Source organism: Parambassis ranga, chromosome 5, assembly GCF_900634625.1.
Source record: "Parambassis ranga chromosome 5, fParRan2.1, whole genome shotgun sequence".
In the NCBI taxonomy this organism is placed as follows: domain Eukaryota; kingdom Metazoa; phylum Chordata; class Actinopteri; family Ambassidae; genus Parambassis; species Parambassis ranga.
The window spans coordinates 19916849-19936870 of NC_041026.1; the positions used below are offsets into that span (position 1 = coordinate 19916849).

A 20022-nucleotide genomic window follows, 5' to 3' on the forward strand; every position below is an offset into this window, starting at 1 on the left:
AGGCTTGAGTTCCTGTGAACCTTACGTCCGATATAAGGTGGTATGTAAAAAAAAGCACTAAAGGCCGTTTAACATTATCGAAACACAAGCGGTGTTTTAAAAAAAAATACAAATACAAATAAAACTAGTATACTACTCTGATTAAAAATATTTAAAAATATACATTTGTAACACACATGTAATGTTTTTTTGAATAACGTCTGTCATGTTGCAACACTTCTTTTAACGATCCAAACAACACGATTTATTCAACAAAATAAAAGTTTTTTACACATCTGGGCTGCTTGTTTTTCACCCTTGCAAATGTACTGTCTGTCAAAAACAAACATCATCCCCAGCTGCCTGTATATGTTTCTTTCATCTACAGGTCTTAAAAACATACCTTTTTTAAAAAAGTTTGGGGAAACCACAAACTATGAAGGTAAAGGAGGCATTACCTGCGGTTGTGGTTTGGCACCATCTCTGCCAACACACATACAAGCAGGTAAACAATTTTCACCTTTCTTGTGTTCACATTTAGTTTGTGGGATGTTTGATGTTGAAATTAAAATTTCTATCTTGTCTAATCTTGTTAGACATGTTGACCAAAAAAACTATTCCTGTGACTCTTTACAAAAAACATAAACAGCATGAAATGAAATAAGAGATGCAACAAGCAATTAAACTTTTCTTTTTCATTAATTTATTTTATTATTTGCCCAAGACAACTTCATCATTAGTTGAGACTATACACAAGTAATTTTTCCCATCTTGAGGCCTGAGTACTTGACAAGCTCCCTCCACACAGATATCTCCAAGACATTTTTTTTCCCATGTTCACATACCAGATATCTATCCTCTTTAACAAATTAAAGGGACATACTATCACATGATGGAAAACATTTACAGAGAAAAATAAAAATCTCAAAACAATAACATATATATATATAAAAAAAACACATAGTGACGAGGGGAAAGACAACATGATAGTCCTGGAAGTACAAGGCTGTATAAAATAATCTGCATTTCAAAACTTAAAAATTTTAAAAGAAGCACCCTGGACAAGTATTAGGTTTACTTCAGGTTACACAACGGCTTGTCAAATGTTGGAACGCACCCAAGATCGGGACATCTGTAACTTGCTACTAATGTGCACTAATCACCAATCCCATTCATTCGAGAATACTCATTTTCACATTTGCTTTGGTCACCTCATAACATTAGCTTTCAAACGAAACAGACCAGAATTCTCTCAGCAGCTAGGCTACACATGTCAGCTAAATGCAAGAACATTGATATTCAATAGAAAAATATATTGCACTACTCATACCTTAACTGAAATGCCTGGGTATAGGATTTAAAATCAATGTTTGATTATCATTTAAAAAGTCTTCTAGAAGACTAACCTTTTCAAGCGTGTTAAATTAGGACTGAGGATGGAATCCTTACATAAGGACAATTTTTACATCAATAATTTGACGCCATAGAACAGAAAAAAAAACAGTGACAGTATGATAAATCACAAACAGTGGTATTCTTCAGCCTTGAAAGATCCATGCAGTCAATAGGGTTTGATACATAGTACTATCATAATGACATCCATTCTAAATGGTTTAAAATAGATGGTAAAAAAAGAAAAAGTCAGGCACACAATCACACAGTAAACAGTGTACACGTCTACTTTTTGGTTTGTTATGAACTGACTAAACCATTAGGTGTATTTATTGGAGAATTAACCAATAAGGGAAATGCAGACAAAACTAAACAAACAGGTTGAAAGGTAAACAAAGAAAGAGCATCAAAATGCTTTCCAGGCTGCCTTTTACTGCGATCAGTCACCCACTCTCACCAGACTTTCACTGCATCGGTCCAAACATATCAACAACACACATCAGGCATTCAATCTTTTCTTACAAATTAAAAATACAAGATATCTTACAGTAAAACTGTCAGCCTGGAAAGAAACAAATGTCATCACAGCCAGTGTGTGGGAAGAAGTTGGACTGAAGCTGCTTTTTGAAGTGAAATGAAAAACAAAACAAAATTCATTCGTGTCTTTCTTTCAAAAACTCAAACTTCTTCCAACTGTCATGATTGAACAGGAAGTGACCTCAAAGCCCTGCAGCGTGTCCAACATGTTATTCCTATATACATACAGAGTGACTGCACATGTCTGAAAAAGGAGCCTGCTGGGAGTGGAGAGCTGACAGAGACACTGTGCCATGTCTGTGTGTGATTATCGTTGGCTGTGATAGGAGAGGGTGTCTTAGTCTTGGGTGGGTGTTGAGGTTCGTTCCCTCTTTCTGAACAACTTTGCACCGGTCCGGCCTCCGAGTTCATTCTGGCTACCTGTGTCCGCACATCATCTTGGGGTAGACTGTGATTCCGTTGCCATGACAGCCCCTCCAGGCTGGCCTGATCCCATCCCAGCCAAGACCGACATGGCCACCGCCTCTGCAGCACGGACGTTTAGCCCGTTAATGGTGGCACCTGGGCTGACAGCTGGGGCGGGCGGGGATGGCCCATGCTGGATAACTGCTGCTGGGGAGCCAATGGGTTCAGTGGAAATATCCCTGGGTGTTTCCTCTCCTCCTGCAGCTACAGACAGAGAGAGCAACATTCACCCTTAAGAGAGGTGAGCGAGTAAAGATTCTACATTAGATGGATTCGATGATGAATGAAGTGATGCAGTACAGGAAAACTGGTTGATCAGTCCATGATTTTGAATGCTTACCTAAGAAAGCAGCCTTCTTCTGCATTACAGTGACAGGGCAGTCTTTGTGAGCCAGAAGGAGCTGCTTCAGCTGTGCCACCTCATTCCTCAGTATGGTTACTTCATTCTGTTGACAACACGAAACATACAGCACACAAGTCATTCCCAGTGTGCGCCTGATTACCCTATAGAGGGTACGTGATGTCACGTTAAGTCACTGCATATACACACAATGAGTGTTGAAAAGCTTTGAGTGGCAGCAAAAATTACCATAAAAAATTAAGCACACATCTAAAAGGGGAAGAGCTGCTGCAACTGACTGCCTAAATGGATTAAGAAGAAGTCTGAGATATCATTTTACAGACTGACAAATATTAAGAGGGAAGCAGCAGATAGACTGCAGCATTTCATTAACACAACTAGAATCATACCTGACACCACTTTGGTTTTTGCAGTATTTGGTCAAATGCTGTATTATAATCTTGTCTATTGTTTTTGGTAAACATTTATTTAAAAACAGCCATGACAATGGGCCTTTTGTTCCTTAAAACAAAAGGAGGGATCCTTTGCTACAGAAAGACAATTTAGATTTCTGTTTCTATTTAATACATTTAAATGTAAATGTAAATGTTATTATCATTATATAGGCTCTAGTAATGATGAAACATGTATGTTTTTTATACAAAGATGCCAATAAATGAATATTTATTACTAGCAAAATTGTGTTCGTTTCAGGAAAAAAGAGCGATGATACACCCCGATAATGTGGCAAGATGTCTCTTGTTGTAAAGGAAGCCAAACTGCAAGTGGGTTTAAATGGTTGACACACACCCTGGAGACGACTCACCGTCAGGGAGACATTCATGTTAGCAAGATCGTCTGCTTTCTTTTCCAAAGAGTTAACCCATAGTTTTCGTTTTTGCCTACAGCGGGAGGCGGCTGCTCGGTTTCTTTCCAGAAAACGCTGCCTCCTCTCATCAGGATCCATCTCTGTTGCTCGTCGCCGCCGGCCCCCTGTTGGCTGAGCAGGGGACACCTGCAGAATGTATGAATGAGCAGAAGAAGGCAATTTGTTAATACAAAACGCAATCAGGAATTTCAACTGCATAGATATTAATTGTAGTTTATATTTTAGGGGGATAGATCTTTGAAGGAAGTAGGAAGGTTGGACAATGTTGTTAAATGAGCCTGCCTGGCTTACAGTTACCTTCCTTCTTGCATCATCAATAGTCACGAAGTGCCAGGCCTGTCGCTTAGCAACTGTGACAACTGAGGTTGACACTTTGCATTTAAAGTGTAAGTAAAGTTTTGCAAAGTATGCTGTGTCGTTTTTCTCAAAAAAGCCAACATGACTGGTGGACAATGAATCTGGGCATAGTTTGGATCACACACCATCAGATGAATCCTCCAAAAACACAAGGATACATTCAGAGAAACCGGAATGGCAAAGCCTTGTTATTGAAGCTATGATGTAGCTTTTAATTGTTTAAACATACAGTGACTGCATTGTATTCACAAAAAACACAGCCTGTAGGGATTTCTGTCTTTGTAGAAATTCTTACATAGCATGTGTACTCCTGTACCTGTGGCTGAGCAGGTGACGGTGCATCAGAGTTTTGAGTGGGCTGCTGGCTCTGTTCCTGCCGCTGAGGGACAGCAGGGATAGATCCTGACCCCCCACCAGCTCCATCTTGTGTGCCTGGGCCTTGATGACTCAGAGCTGCCTTCAGTCGCTAAAAACACACACAGACAGCACTCCTTGTAAGTCATATTATATTATGCTCATTTAGATCAGATAAACTAATTTAAGTGTAAGAGCAGTTTAACAATTGTAATAGATGAGCCTACATAAATGGACATATTGTTTTTAGCCTACAGCCAACAGAAAGATTACAGTATAGCTGATGATCTCACCATCTTGGTCTCAGAGTGAAGACTGTACCCAGATGGGGATGATGAACCACTACTAGGTCCACCAACTGGGGGTCCTGGAATCCCAGGGATGTTAGGCACTGTCACCGGTCTTGCAAGCTTAACATTGCAAGAATATCCAAAAAACACAGAGAAATAAACACAAATACACACAAATATGGCAAAATAACCACAACAAGTACCAGTTATGCAGTTTGTCCAAGATTTAAAATGACTTACAGATATGACTGAGGTCATCTGGACAGGACTGGGCAGGAGGGGGACTGTCTGCCCATTAGGGAGATGCCTCACCAGTGGATATGAGCTTGTGGGGGAGCTGTTGACAAGATTAGGCACAGGTAAATAGACTGGAAAAATATTGAGGGCCAAGGACACTAGGAGGCTAACCAAATATTTAAATTTTCATTGTAAAGTACATGTATCTCGCTATAGCAGTCCCATTTTAATGGTATAACATATGTTCAAAGTGACTCCCCACTTACACCTGCATGGTTAAACCAGGAGACAGAAAATAAAAGAAAACTCCGGTGTTGACTATGTTCTTTCAGAACTCTCAACAAAATGAGCAAATGTCTGTTTGGGCATGTGTGGCATCTACATCACTGACAGTAGCATTAGTACTATTAGTGACAGTGAAAGCTGTCTACACAATAACCCTTCCCCTTTATATTTTGTATCATTTTTATAGAAACATTTTACCTCTTATGCGGAAATTCGCAAAACATTTCCAGCAAACAACAAGAAAAGCAACCAACAGGAACAACATGTAATTTACCCCAGCTGTCTGTTGGAGGGTGGAGCTTGTGTGATGACAGAAGTTGGAGATGGCAGAGTGGGGTGTAGCACATCATTAGTCAGGTGTAGGGGAAGAGAACCTGGACGCACAATAGTTGGAGTGGGAGCAGAGCTTGCCACAGGCTTTGTAAGAATCTCCTGAGAATAAATATAATAATCAAATCATATTTTTTCAGCTTGTGCTGACTATTAAAGCTGTAAGTCAGTTTATAAACCACACAGCTGGGGAAAAAGCAGTGTACCTTGCCTCTCACCCTTGAATCTCCGCTGTCGTCTGACATGCTTGACGAGGAATCAGGACTTCCAGGAGGGGAAGAATCAACTTGTAACGGACCCTCATCCTCAATTTTGACCTCTGATGGTGTTTGTAATTGTGCAGCCTTAGACAAAGATGAGAGCTTTCAAATTACACAAATTATTTAACTGATGTAAATTTCTCAGTACACCATTCATACAACATTCACCCTGCTCTCACCGGGTGTTTTGTCCTATGCTCGTCGTCATGTGATTTACAAAACTCCTGTTCAAAGGAGCTGGCCAACTCATTGAATAGACCAACCTCCTCACAGTTTTTCAGGAAACGTGTGGGTGTGGGTGTCTGGTCTGCAAACAACGACAACAAAAAAATAAATATTACATATCTGTAAAAGACATTTGATACAGAAATATCTATGGGTTTCTATACTAAATCATTGTCATGACGACAGTGCCGTTACCTGCAATGATAACTGAGTCTGTCCGAGCCGGGCCAAATTTTAATGTCATTTCATGCTTGTGTTTGTGAACTGAAAGGTGGTCTTCATTTGTGAATCTCTGCAAAAGAGAAAACAACATGATAGTATTAATGTAATAAATGTAAAGGATTTAAAGAATCTATGTGCATATTATGCAGCTGAAACATGACAGAGAATAAATGAACTTATTTACAGCTGATGAAAAACGAATGGCACAGTGAAGTTGAACATAATCTGCAGTGCACGGCACTTCACTGTAAAGTTAGCAGTAACTCATGTGTAATAGAGAAGGGAAGGATTTGATTCAGATTTCTGTTGAAATCTGTAAAATGATGATACAGAGATATGTGTTGAGGAATCATACCTGCCCGCATCCAGGGGCAGTGCATACAAAGGGCCGATCATCCCCCATCTCAGACAAATGTTCTGCAAAAGAGAGGGACAAATTGAGCAACTTATCTGCTGTACTCTGGAATGCACCTCGGTCAAACAGCTGAAGCTGATGATGTTGACAATTATGAATGGAGTGTTAAGAAGCAGTGGACTGACCAGATGTCAGCGCCTATAATTTAGGAGTATTATTCTGTGTTCCCACATGTAACCTGCAGCACAACCTGCATATAATGAACGTCATGCACCTGTTGGGAACTATAGGTTGTATTAAGACCAACACACCTGTCAACAAGCACGGTTCAAAACCACTAACCCATACATACTAACAAGATGTGACACAGGCCGAACATTGTCGGCCTGTTTGGGGCGTTTGCTTTGACTCGGCCGGGGTTAATCGGGGACTAGCGTTTACGCTACTATGCAACGGTGTCAATGTCGAGGTCGTTTGGCTATGTAGCTTGCTAGGTGGCTTAGGTGGACAGGTTAACCTAAAGTGACAATTATCGGACTAGCTTTGACTTTATAAGAGTCGGGCCGCAATGTAGCACGTCCGTATCAGCTACCACATCAGAATGTGTTGTTTCTGAACCCTGACAGACGTGTCATTGTGACAAACATGGAAGCTAACATCGTGGAAACTAATTACAAACAGTGGTCGGCGGTATACGCCTTGCAAAGCGATTTTAGTGTCGCCACCAGTGCCACCACAGCTAGCTAAGTTCACGCTAACGGCTAATCGAAGCTCCGCTAATAGATGCTTTGAGTTTACACTAACAGGTCCGCCAACTTAATAGCTAACGTTACACGTTAGCACGCTAATGCTTGAGTGAGCTATGCTCACACACCACGCTACCATCGCGTATGCGTATCACATGCTTTATGGACAGTAACAGAATATACTCTAGGAAATATGACAATTTACATTAGATAATCGTAAATATGGACAAACTCACCCGACGTTTGAAAAGCCTCTTCACTCCCTCCTCCCTGCTCCGGACAGCGCTGCTGTGCTGCTGCTGCTGTTGCTGCTGCCTGGTCGTTGTTGACACTCTGACACTGCCATTAGCCAAACACCGCGAGAGCTGGGACAAGGCACAGTATTACGTAACGGGACGTAAACACAGGGCTCAATCTGTCCATATTATCTCAATCTTTACATAGGCTCCTACTTTATTTATATATTTTATCACGTCAACTATGAAGTTTCCCCATCAAAGCTATTCAGCTCTGTCAGAATCATAGTTCAGTGAAATCTCATGTAAACACTTAATAAAGATTTATGCCAAATGTGCCTACAGTCGTTACATAATGTATAAGGGTTATTTCCGGATGTTTGCTTGGATGCCATGTAAAAATCTGCTAGCAAATCCTTTCTGTTGGTATGTGGCAGGACACACTGCCCTGTGGGTGGTGCTAAATACAAAATGCCAGGTTTACACCAAAGACTTTCACATGTATATGTTCCATTTTACCATCAGCAATGAATGCAAAAGACTTAAATGTGACTATGAGAATGTTCACAACATATTTAAGACAAAGATGTTTGAAAATATATTTTTATTTTTATACCTCAGGCTCAGTAATAAAATATTCGCTTAATAAACCAGTGTGTACTTGAGTGAAAAACGTGTTTTTTCCAGGTATTGAACAGAATTGTTGTACAACATTAAAATTTCATTGGCAAGCTAACAAAACATATGACAACCACATGTACAAACATGCACACATATTAAGCCCCACTCAAACCTGGTGCCCACACTGAAACTAATATAAACTGACTTGAAGCTTTAATTATGTACTCCCAATTCTTGACGTATGTATTGAAATGAAACACTGTTAAGGCACTTGAGGTTTGGGCTTAGAGAGTGAGTCCGATTCAGAAAGTTTACAAGGTCAAAACTTAACTGTTGTCAAATACAAGTACTGTTCACTTCACCCAAAAACTTACTGAATATTAACAACTTCATCCTTTTTTGCTTTACTTAAGATTTTACTCATTTCCATTTGCAACATCCCAAATTAAAGAGCATAAAAATAAAATATTGTTTCTGTTTCCTGCTGGAGATTTCAATTAATGCCACTGCAGGGTATGTTGTGCCCAATGTCAAGACTTGAGACACAGTGCAGGTCTGTATTTAGTTAATCTGTATCTCTTTTCAGATTAGTCTAAACATTAGCAGATATCACATAAAAAAAACTTAATATCATGACTAGAACATTGTAAGAAAACGAAGAGACACGTTTACTCCAGTAGACAAGTGCAGAACAAGAAATGCATAAAACACACTCAAGATGCTAAATATACACAAAGGACAAAGGATAACCCAGCCCAAGTGGTTTTAGATCCACAGACAGCATCCATCCCAAACATCGTGTCCTATCAAAACAAGTGAAAGCAATCGAGTCAAGACACTAACTTTCAAAAAGCTAAAACTATGTTCAACAGACTCACATTAGTCAACATTGAACAGCTATTGCAAATATTACAAATGTGCTGAGAAATAGAGCTACTCATATCCTGCTCTCCTGTTGTATTAAATTATTTAATTAGGTGAACTAAGAAGACTTTGTTTTCCATTACAGCGTATGTATGCATAAAGGACTCGCATCTCCAAAGACACAAAACATCTGCCAATCTGTCTCATATCAGTAGTGGTAAAAAGTAATTCCTAGATTTATGTGAGGCCATGTTCATTTTTGAGCTGACCTGTGCTCGGATATGAGGAGAGACAAATGCTCAAACTAATGTTAAAAAAAACAGTAACCATGGTAACATAAGCAGTAAATACTGTTTCACTATTGATTATTACAACTTGCACAAAATGAATGATGATGAATATGATCTACTCTGGAGCAAGTTAGCGCTGCACCATGAATTATTGTGAGCTACCTTAATGGAACATTTGATTAGTCTCCACTAAAAATGACTTGAGAGCAAAAGCAAGAGCTGAACTAAAGTCACACTAACCGAATACAAGACAGGCATAAATATCAAGATAAAATAACATTGATAAAATACCCGTTCCTGCTTAGATTTAACAGACGAGGTTATTTGGGCAACAACTTAACACTATTAAGAAATTAAAGAAAAGCCAGACCAGTTACGCCACAGGGATTATTTCAGCTGTAGTATTGATCTAAGATCTGCATGACAAACTCAACTACTGTCAACAGAACTAATATTAATAGTATTATATGTATATTCCACTATTTCAAATATTTAACCAGCATTATCTGCAGAGCAAATTTCATGCTACTTTGTGACCTTACGGAAGCCAACCATCCCATTCCATTATGCCACAGACTCCATATGTTCCATTTATGAAAAATAATAATACACACTTAATTTAACATGAAATAATTCTCAATAAGTTTAAAATGGATCACATACCAACAAAGTTAACAATAAATGTGCCTTACCATCATTCCCAATTTTGACCATGTTGGGTAGATCAGGTTATTTTCTCACATTTACAAAGGATCAATACAGGATCACTCATCCCCCTTTCAATCACATGAATATGTAGACAAGCTACAGATACGCCTATATATTGGGCAATCTCTTAATATCACGGTGATATTACTTTAAACAACTTTTAAGCAAAGTCAGTTTTTACTCCAGGGTCTGCAATGCCATCTGCAGACAAATAGTTCCTACTTCGTTTTTCAAAATAAATTCATTCTGTAACAATGTTAAAAGATTTTTTGACAAGCTGTCAAATTAAATATAATCATCTGTCTATTTACATATAATATATATATTTATATATACACATATATAATTGATTTCCATTTTGAAATGTTCTTTTTTTTTCATCATTTTGGTGAACTTGGAGGAATGTTCTGTTCCTTGCCACTGCGTCTGGCTCCCCGCTGTGGGGAAAACCTTTTGCCGTTATTCAAGCCTCTCTGATGCTCCCGAATCTTCAGCCCTGCTTCTCTAACTCCAGCCTGGCCAGTCGTCTCTCTAAAGGAGCGTGATGATTGCCGGGGATGCCGCTTGTCTCCAGATTTCTCATGTTTTTCTGGGGTTTTTCTGAAGTTGTGCCGTGGCTCCTCGGCCCTGTTGACCTTGAGCTCCTGCAGGGGTTGGCTGGTTGAAGAAGCAGGAGGAGCAGTGGGGACCGGTGCTTGAGACGGCTCCTTGGCCAGCTTCTGACAAACCTCTGCATAGCTGAGTTTTCTTGGACCCTAATTAGAGAATAATGGGCGACAATTCCAAGTCAACATGTAAAATCATTCAAAATTATTCCCATATGAAATCAATACGAACTAACATACCAAAATACCCTTTAACAAATACATGTAATTGCTCTACAAATAAAAGCTATTTAACAGATTCATTAAAGCAGACTGTACCAGTTCTGATGTTGGAGATAAGGAACAAACTGAAAGCTCTACTGGAACAGCTTGGCTGCAGGTAGAGAGAGCAGGTTCTGGTTCTGCTGGAGAGAGAGCTTCAGTGGATGAGGGGATTCTTTCCTTTGGAGGACTTTCAGTTTTATCCTGTTCCTTTACTTGAGAAGCAGCACTGAATTAAACAGAAAGAGATTATTTTCAATGAAGATACCTTTCTTTTTTTTATTCTGACAAATTATTAGCTTGAGACAAACAATACCTTGACACTGGTAAGGACTCCGTTTGTGGTGCTTCAGCAGCAGGAACAGCAGCCAAGGTCACATCATCAGGTTTGTTCATAGGACTCTCTGAGACGTCTGTGTTTCCGGTGAGGTTAACTGCTTGGCTCACAGGCTGAAATAATCAACAGCAGGGTTTATGCTTGGAACTTATTGCAATAATCTTAGGGATATTAAATCAAAGATATTCACCTTGCTTGTCACCTTTAGGCCACGGACAACATCAGAAAGTCTCATCTCTGTCGTAGTTTCTTCCTTCATACTGACCACAGATCCCGGCAAAGGAGGAAAATTGGTTGCTGCCAGATCAAACTTAGGAGGTGCTGCTTTGGTATCCTTCAGTGGGCCTGATCTCTGTGTTATTACAAAAATAAAAACTAATTTAGGATTAGAAAGAACACTAAACTACACTACTTCTATGAAAATACTGTAACACATTTTACCCACAGTGTAAAAGAAATAAAATACACTAACCATGGTATGTTCTTCCTCCCTTTTCCTCCTCATGCCTCTATGGCTGCCTCTCCTACAGTGATCACAGATTTAAAGATTCTTTTCAGATTTTGTTTTCATATGAAACGTTTCATGGACATCAAGTGTACAGAATGATAATGGAACAAACACATGGGCATATCCTCTTTGCACATGCATAGTGTGATTAGGCATGCATGTTAATGAAAGGATAACGTTTACTGACCTGCTCCTTCCAAAACCATTTAGATCTACACTGGGTATGGTGGCCAGTGAAGAGGTGTCTTTATAGTTAAAGGAGGCCAGAGAAACCGAATGTGGTGTGGTGGCAGTCGGGGACCCTGAAGCTGAAAGGGCCTGTGGACTCAATGGATTTGACATGCCGTCCATCAGAGTCACAGGAGCCAAAGGAGAAGGCACATCTCCAGGCCGTAGGTGTACCCTTCCGGGGTTTCTGCATCCACACAATGTACACAGGACGTGTCAGCTGTACCACAAAAATCATCTTAGTTTTTCAGAAGTATAGAATAAAGCATAATGAACCTACCTGTTCCTGCTCATTGGACGATGAATGTTTGAATTCAAGTTTGCTTTGTAGTTCCCTGGACTACTGTAGCCATTCATGAATCCGCCATTAGGAAAAGGTGCCTGGATATCAACATGACAGTTATGGTGTTGTACAGACAAAATATTAGCCCCTATAAAGATGTCATTTGCAAATATCGCCCACATTCTGTTTAAAAGAGCAAGTAAATTTAAATAAAACATTTCCAAACATACCAGCTTTATATGGGATAATAAGTAATATATTAAGCTCAATTTAATTTTTAACTTGAGAAACAGCAGACTGCTATGATGTTTGATGTATGAGATTCTCAACGGATTATTTGTGTTCTCACCAGCGGTGTTTCAAAGTAAGGCATGATTGAAGGGTTCCAGGAGGGAGATACCACTGGATAAACTGGGTACTGCTGCTGTTGCTGTGGACTGTACACCTGCTGCATGTAGACGGGAGAGCCATACTGAGTCTGTGGCTGGGCAGGCTGACTGTACACACCTGAGTCCATGCTGTGGAAGCCATTCTTTCCAAAGAAAGTGCTAATGGCCTTAATGCGGGCCTACAGGAGAAATGACAAAAGACCTTCAGGTATGTTTGGTATGAGTAAAGACGCCAACACTTCCACTGCACATACACACATATACACTGTCCTTCAGTCCCCTCAGATCTCATAATCTCACGGTCATTAGGCCATAACACACTGCACCAACTAGGGGAAAAGAGGGGAAGGGGTAGGAAGTAAAGGGTGGAGGGGAGAGGGAGAGTAAAGGAGAATGAAAGGGGGGCAGAGGCAGAGCAAAGAAACAGAGATGCAGATTTGTAGAGAGCTTGGAAATTTCCTCCCAGGTAGCCACAGTGCATATGAGTCCTTCCAAGCGCGATACTGATCATCACTGGGGTTTAGACAGGACCATCAATATGTCACAGCGTCATTTGTTTTATCAAGAGAAAAAAGCAAGACACACTGTGTCAAACTAAAGTTCAGCTGAAAAAAAGATTTATGAAATATATGAAATGTGAAGGTAAATGTCACAATGCGATAAGAGCAATCAAGCTGCGTGGAGATATGGGTTTGTAACAGGTCTGACAAACACTGGAGCAGAAACCAGTGGGTTTCCTTCTTATCAGGTCTCTGTGCATACAAACAGCAAGGTCATTCTTTAACCTCAAGCTTAGCCAAACAGCCTTAACCTGGAGAGCAGTGATGTGAATGCACATTTAGGCTAGTGCAGGGGTCGGCAAACTGCGGCTCCGGAGCCGCATGAGGCTCTTTCATCCCTCTGCTGTGGCTCCCACGCAGCAAGCTCATTTTCGGAAAAAAATAATAATGTGAATAAATAATGGCCGTTTAATTTAAATGTATTTTATTTTATTCATTTAGTTTTGTCATAGTAATAGTTGTTTCTTTAGAGATTGAGATGCTCTCGTGATATCAAAATAAAACTTTTAATATTTGGTCAAAATATGCATCACTGTCGTGTCCTGTGCGCAGCACCTGGGACACCGGACAAACTCGTGTTCGACAGCCTACATGGAACGACATTCCTAACACTTGTATGAACATGGAAAAGTTTGCATTTGGAGTCCTGTTGATCTTTGGACCCTCATACTTCTGTGAGCTGGTGTTTTCCATCATAAACTACATTAAAAGTAAACACCGCTCAAGCCTCACAGATGAGAGCTCAATCCTTCGTGAAAATCAAAGTGACATCTTACAGCCCTGAAATGGATACGATGCGCTGTGCACAAGCTGTTATTCTGTAAATACATATCAATATCAATATACATATCAGACCCTGAACTATGTGTTTCAGGTTGACTGTAGCCTACGGCATGGAGGACATGAATGACAGCACACTGAAATCAAAACAACATATAAACTGCCATTTTTTGTTCAGATAAATATTATCTATACCTATCTATATTAGGCCTATATATAGATTAATATTACCTTCAATTTAGTGGTCAAATGGGTGTAGATTAGTAGTTAGGGGTTTGTGGCTTCGAGTGTGCTTTACTCAGTGGGAAACCGGCCCAAATGGCTCTTTTAATGCTGAAGGTTGTCGACCCCTGGGCTAGTGTAACACAAAACGTTTCAGCTCCATACCATAAAAATGTATTAACACAAGTATGCAGTGGACCACGTTGATAAAATATGGTAATCACTCACCATAATTGGCTTCCCCTGGAACATTTTCACTTCCTCTCTTAGATATCTGTAAGCCTGAAGGCAAAAATAATATTTGCATTAATGCAAATGCTAAAAAATACAACCTTTCCTTTAGTCAATGCTTTTTAATTAATGGCGCTCCTTAAGTGAAACAGTTGCAATAAATTGTAATTTTTTTTTCCACAATAAATATTCCATTAGTATTTAACAAAGGGAACAGAAAACAGACGAAAATGAGTAGTTACACAATAAATATGACATCCTGTAATAAAGGATTCAATACAACATGATGGCATGATACTGCCAGTTAGCTTAAAAAAACAAAACAAAAACGATTGTCGTTATCAATAAGACACGTACCTGTAGTGCATCCATATCCGACTGAAATGTTATGTACCAGTTGCTGTTGTGGGCAAACTCAGCACTTAACACCTTTGGACAGCTTTCACTTTTAAAAAGAGCCTCCACTTCCTGGGAAGGAAATGAAAGGAACATATTATACAGTTATATATAAATATCTTCCCTTACAAGCAAACCTAAAGGATCTGTGGTACTAGACTGTCAATGCGCCATTACAACAGATAAATCCACACAGTTGCAACATGGGCTGTTGCAGGTACTGTACATATCAGTAGCTTTCAACATAGTGTAAGTGACCTTAATTCTGTGGCAGATCCTTGCTTGCAGGAATGACTGTACAGTGAAATGGGTGGATGTTGCAGAGGACTGTCAAATATGCATTATGGGCTTTACCTCAACTGGCGTAGTTTCTGGCACTTCTCTGAGAATGATGATGCAGCGATTGTGGTTTGGACGAACCTTCTCACCAGTTTCGTCAACTTGCACCATAGGTGAGGCTGTAAAAATATAGCAACACAAGGAACAAGGAAAAGAACAATTACAACTATGGAATTATACCTCCATCAACCATAACATCAGTTACAGTTTACCTGTAACTATCTTTTTGGCAAGCACATTGATAATTTTGAATTTAATAATTTTTTCGTTTACTAATGATCAGAGCTGTAGACTGTATTAAATGTCTGTGTACATTTTTCAAACAAGGCCACAATGACCTGGACATATATTCTAATCGGTTCATCCTTGAGGTCAAAAGAACATTTGTGCCAGGTATGATAAAATCCCTTGAGGTGATTCCAACATACCACATTCACAAGAAAAAGAGACAGAAGGCCATAGGGACCTTGACTACCAAAGTCAAAACACCTCCCAAAAAATACTGCTATAACATTTCAGGACAACCTAGAATTATCAAAATAGATTTAAGCTATAATTTTAAATACATAACCTTTTATTTCTAATGTTGGCCTCAAGCTTATTTTATTCAAGCAAGCTAGTGGTGCCCTGAGTGTTGACAAACAGAAAGGCAGTGGATGGGCTGGTTTAACAATTGTGCTATACTTATCATAATAGACATTCATTTTATAGTTGGATATCGAGGTTGTTTAGTTGTTTCAGTGTTCAGTTGTTCAAGTGTTTTAGAGCCATAGTTCCAAACAAGGTGCATACACAACATGAATTTTGTGTACAGGCTCCATATGAAACAACTCCTTCCAGTCTGCCTTATTCATTTCTCAACAGTGATAAACAGAGGCACAATCTGCTTAGTTGTAAATGGTGTGCATGTCTTTTGCGGTTTTAAACAAATGTCTTTTTCCAGCATTTCTCAAAAATTCAGGAAAAACAGTAAAACTACTACCTCTTAGTACATCCAGAATGAGATCCACATCAGTAGTTAGCGCTTTAATATCCTCCATGCAAGCAATAGTCCAAATGGGAACAAACTGGTCACTGTCCATCTGGGATATCAGGTACAGATCTTTGGACAGATTCTCTCTAAAAAGAACAAAAAAACTGAATTTGAATCAACATTCACTTGCACCCGCACCCACATTCTCCAGCTGGGACAATTGCACAAGGAAAAATTACAATGTTTCAATCATGCATCTAATAATTGTTCTGTTTTAGTTTCCTGAACACAGAGTCCAGCCTAGTAAAAAACTAAAAATATTGTTACTACCACTTACCTAGAGAAGCAGAACTCAAGCCGTTTCTTTAAAGACTCTCTCAGACTCTCTGAAGACACTGGTTCTTCTTTAGTCATGTTATTGTCTAAGGTGGATTCACACTGTGGGTCAAAGACTAAATAGCTCAAGTCAAGCTGGTCCATGCCATTCACAACGCCTGTAAGTATGGGGGTATATTCAGCAGTGCTGTCCGTATACTCGGCGTCATATCCTTTACCCCCTGAAGAGGGAAGGTCTGCATGATCTAAGAGAGAGGGCAAGTAGTAACACAATTATTATGACATAACTGTCATTCTAAAGACAGCAAAATGCACAAACAAGCTTTGTCACGCTTTGCAATTACTTCATATATGCAATAGTTGCAGCAGTTCCTTCATATACCACATCTGTAATTATCTTGATAAGTATCACTGCATGTTTTTACTTGTCAGACATGGTTCTACCAGTGCAGGAGAGGCTATATGAGTAGATAAAGTAACCAAAGATAAGCTTGTTACACACTCCACGAGAACAGAGAAACTTGTTCTTGCTCTCAGCGCTCTGAGAAGAACATGACGTCACTGTGTTCTTGGGGCGCTGGTTTGGGAGGTCTCGCAGCTTGTTCTACACATCGTCTGAGCAGATCTTTTTTTCTTGGTTGTGTCTGAGAACTATTGTGTGATTGGTCAGAATTTCAGTGTGGGTGTAGTGAATGTGGAGAAGTGGCAAAGCCTCATTCAGGTGTGCATAATCCACACAGTTCAAACAATACCAGACCTATAGTTCAGTTTATTATCATGCTACGAGCACGTACACACCCACCACCCTGAACACTACCAGCTCTTTATCATCCCTCATTCAGGTAAACACATATTTGGGCAAACAAGCAAAACAAAAGCGAAATCCCAGATAGTAGCAACAACTCTTCTTCCTCCTCTGCTTCAAACATGTTCACCTAAACTGCCGATTCTGCCATTGCTCTGCAGTGAAACGCTATGAGGAGTTCTGAACACATGGGTCTTGTAAAGACTAAAGATTTATTTAGTTTTTGATGCACTATGTACAGTTTTCTTACAGACCACTTCTACCTCCACTCACCTGTGCAATAACTGTTAATATGTATACTGTTTTTTTTAATTCTATTCTATATTTTTTATTGGTAGTTTTTTTATCATGTATATATTTTTTCTTAATTTATCCTTTGCTGTCTGTATCTGCTGTGGCAAAAATGCAATTTCCCCATTGTGGGACTAATAAAGGTTTCTTAATCTTAATCTTGCCACCTTAAGAAAATGAGCACATTTCTCTGTTCACGCAGAGTATGTAACAAGCTTTACAAAACATATTATGCATACACACAATAGAAAAGGCTTATACCTTCATTCATCTCAGCAGGAGGGGTGTAGGTTGGCAGCCATGGAGAATCCTCTGTCCCTGGAGCATCATTCTGTTGGGCAGGAATCTCCTGCCACACTTTGGCATTGGGGTTGAGACCTGCTCCCTTGGTGGTAACCTGTATTGAAAAATCAGAATATGCTGTAGTAAATATTTTGTACATATACAACATCAATATTCAACTTTTGTTTCAGATTAAAAGGGTGAAATGCAAATGCATCTCAAATGCAATACATCTCACAACTTCGCCAGTGATATAGTGCAAAAAGTCACTTCATGTCACTTCGTGTCATTATACATTATAAAGCACCTTTCACGTTCAAACCTGACTTAGCTAAATATACCATAGCCAATCCAATGAATGGAGTCAGTGCAGCAGAGATCCTGTAATCCAGCTTTTCTCTTCTTGCAAATGCATTAGCTTTTTGACACACACACAGGCACGTAGACCATCTAAGTTTTCATTGGCTTCATTCTGTCCCTCACCCCGCCTCTCAGTTAGTCACATGTAACCATACATGGTGCAGATCCGCCTCTGAGCAGCAGCGTGACTCGAACAAGGCAGACCTGTCATCCATTATTAAACCACGAGTTTGCTATATTTATTGTTCTCCGCTGACCAGTACGTGACTCTCAAGTTCTAAAATCGTTCAGCGCAGCCTGTCTGCCGTCCACTGTGTGTTTACACACCAGCAGCTCTCCGAGTAACCTTGGCTTCAGAATGGGGCAGAGCACATGGCGCCGATGTGCCCGTACAATATTAAACATGCGACTGTATTCGGGTCGCTCGCTTCCCTCGTATCATACACACACCATTAATGACACAATGCGTTTTAATGTAAAACAATTGAGTATTGAAATAAATCCCACATTAACATCCTCGTCGCTCGGTGCCATGACCTTTAATCACGGAGCTCTTCGATACTAGCTAATCAGCTACAGTTGTGTAACAGCTAACATTTAACACAACTCACGTGCCATAGTCGTGTGTAAAGTAACGAAAACTCTGTATGTGTAACTTCTATTAAATGAAACTCCACAATTTTCACCAGGTCGTTATGTTGTTAAAAACGTGCTGGTGTGTTTGACTTTTGTTGTAAAGCTGTTTAACGTGTTAATTAGCGACACCCGCTTTTAGCTAACTAGCTTGTGTTTGCCAGCAGACCAGTTGGAACCGGCCTCACTTTACACTGCTAACGTAAGCTAATATGTTTGACAGGTTGACAGAACGCCGAATAAATACTATAGTCTAAGTTGGTAAATATAGTTCATGAGTCGGAGCATGAAGACCGGCTAACAGCTTAGGTGTAAAGTTACAACAGTGGAGCAGTACAACAGAGTCTCTTCACACAGCACGAGTATGAAACCTAAGGAAGGATGCAAACAGGTTGTCGCACGTTAAGCTAACGTGTCCGCTTCCAGGCCCAAGACTCACCATGCTGGTTTGATCCTCGCGGTGTGCTGTCCTCTTAAATTCAGGGTCACCGAACTGCCCCGGTGGGTTTATTCTCCTGCGAAGGCGTTAACTTTGTTGTAAATGTTATAGTGGCCACACTAAAGAGTTTGCCGTCCTTGTTTTGTTCGCTTAACTACCGTCTCCCAGCAACTGGTAATGTAACTCCAACGACAGAACGGTGCGTCCGCGCGAAACACAACTTTTAAGATCTAAGCTAACAATTGTACATTTATCTGTTTTTCCTTTCTTTTCTTCTTTTCAATAAAAAACGCTTCCCATTTCATGAAGTATGATCCTTCGCTCAATTCTTCTTTTCACGGCGCTCATCCAGCATGTGACAGCTGCGTCCTCTGTGTGCCGCCGACCGTCCGACCTAGCAGGCTGCTCTCCGCCTCCCCGGCAACAGAAACGCAGCGTAACAACGACTGTGGGTGACCTCTACGGGACACCGTACACCTCCGGAGGAGGAGGAGCGAGGGGGAGGATGCACTGATGAGAACTGCCTGGAGCTTGTTAAGCACCTTTCAGACAACCTACTGGAAAATAGATAGTTACAAGTGTTTCTGTTGCTACTAACAAACTGCACAGGATAAAGCAGCGGTCCCAGCAAGTTTAGTATGACTGAAATATGTTCCAGTGCAATCAAGCTATACAAAGAAACTAATTACAAACACCAGTAGAAGTCACTCAGATCCCTGTAGAGGACTGTTTCAAACCTGCGGCAAACTTGCTAGTTTGATTGCCGTTGCTTGTTAGTTTGA

General features: G+C 40.1%; 2 protein-coding genes across 6 annotated transcripts; both read right to left on the bottom strand.

Moving 5' to 3' along the window:
• Positions 1–659: 659 nt before the first annotated feature.
• On the bottom strand, positions 660–7629 carry atf7b (activating transcription factor 7b). 5 transcript variants are annotated; one of them, XM_028406857.1, is made up of 12 exons: positions 7500–7629; positions 6518–6579; positions 6136–6232; positions 5895–6022; positions 5674–5799; positions 5400–5557; positions 4844–4940; positions 4607–4723; positions 4276–4425; positions 3540–3728; positions 2714–2819; positions 660–2577 (listed from the first exon to the last, which is right to left on the bottom strand). In XM_028406857.1, the coding sequence occupies exons 2-12, from the start codon at positions 6563–6565 to the stop codon at positions 2342–2344; spliced, it is 1452 nt and encodes a 483-aa protein (XP_028262658.1). In that variant the 5' UTR covers positions 6566–6579; positions 7500–7629; the 3' UTR covers positions 660–2341. The 5 variants fall into 5 exon arrangements, with proteins under 5 accessions (XP_028262658.1, XP_028262657.1, XP_028262656.1 ...); XM_028406856.1 differs by having other exon boundaries at positions 5662–5799; XM_028406855.1 differs by having other exon boundaries at positions 5674–5817.
• A 457-nt stretch (positions 7630–8086) lies between these two features.
• On the bottom strand, positions 8087–19697 carry larp4ab (La ribonucleoprotein 4Ab). Its single transcript, XM_028406350.1, has 15 exons — positions 19241–19697; positions 17788–17923; positions 16432–16675; positions 16104–16240; positions 15137–15240; positions 14744–14854; positions 14384–14437; positions 12554–12772; positions 12202–12302; positions 11881–12108; positions 11658–11709; positions 11376–11537; positions 11165–11298; positions 10906–11077; positions 8087–10737 (listed from the first exon to the last, which is right to left on the bottom strand). The coding sequence occupies exons 1-15, from the start codon at positions 19241–19243 to the stop codon at positions 10363–10365; spliced, it is 2232 nt and encodes a 743-aa protein (XP_028262151.1). The 5' UTR covers positions 19244–19697; the 3' UTR covers positions 8087–10362.
• Positions 19698–20022: the final 325 nt, after the last annotated feature.

Coding starts and splice junctions, on each gene's coding strand:
- atf7b (XM_028406854.1), bottom strand. CDS start 6,565: ATGGGGGATGATCGGCCCTTTGTATGCACTGCCCCTGGATGCGGGCAG. Junction 6,233..6,517: donor CTGCCCCTGGATGCGGGCAG/GTATGATTCCTC, acceptor TCTCTTTTGCAG/AGATTCACAAATGAAGACCA. Junction 5,818..5,894: donor AGCATAGGACAAAACACCCG/GTGAGAGCAGGG, acceptor GTAATTTGAAAG/CTCTCATCTTTGTCTAAGGC.
- larp4ab (XM_028406350.1), bottom strand. Junction 15,241..16,103: donor CATTCTGGATGTACTAAGAG/GTAGTAGTTTTA, acceptor ATATTTTTACAG/CCTCACCTATGGTGCAAGTT. Junction 14,855..15,136: donor CAGAAACTACGCCAGTTGAG/GTAAAGCCCATA, acceptor TTTCCTTCCCAG/GAAGTGGAGGCTCTTTTTAA.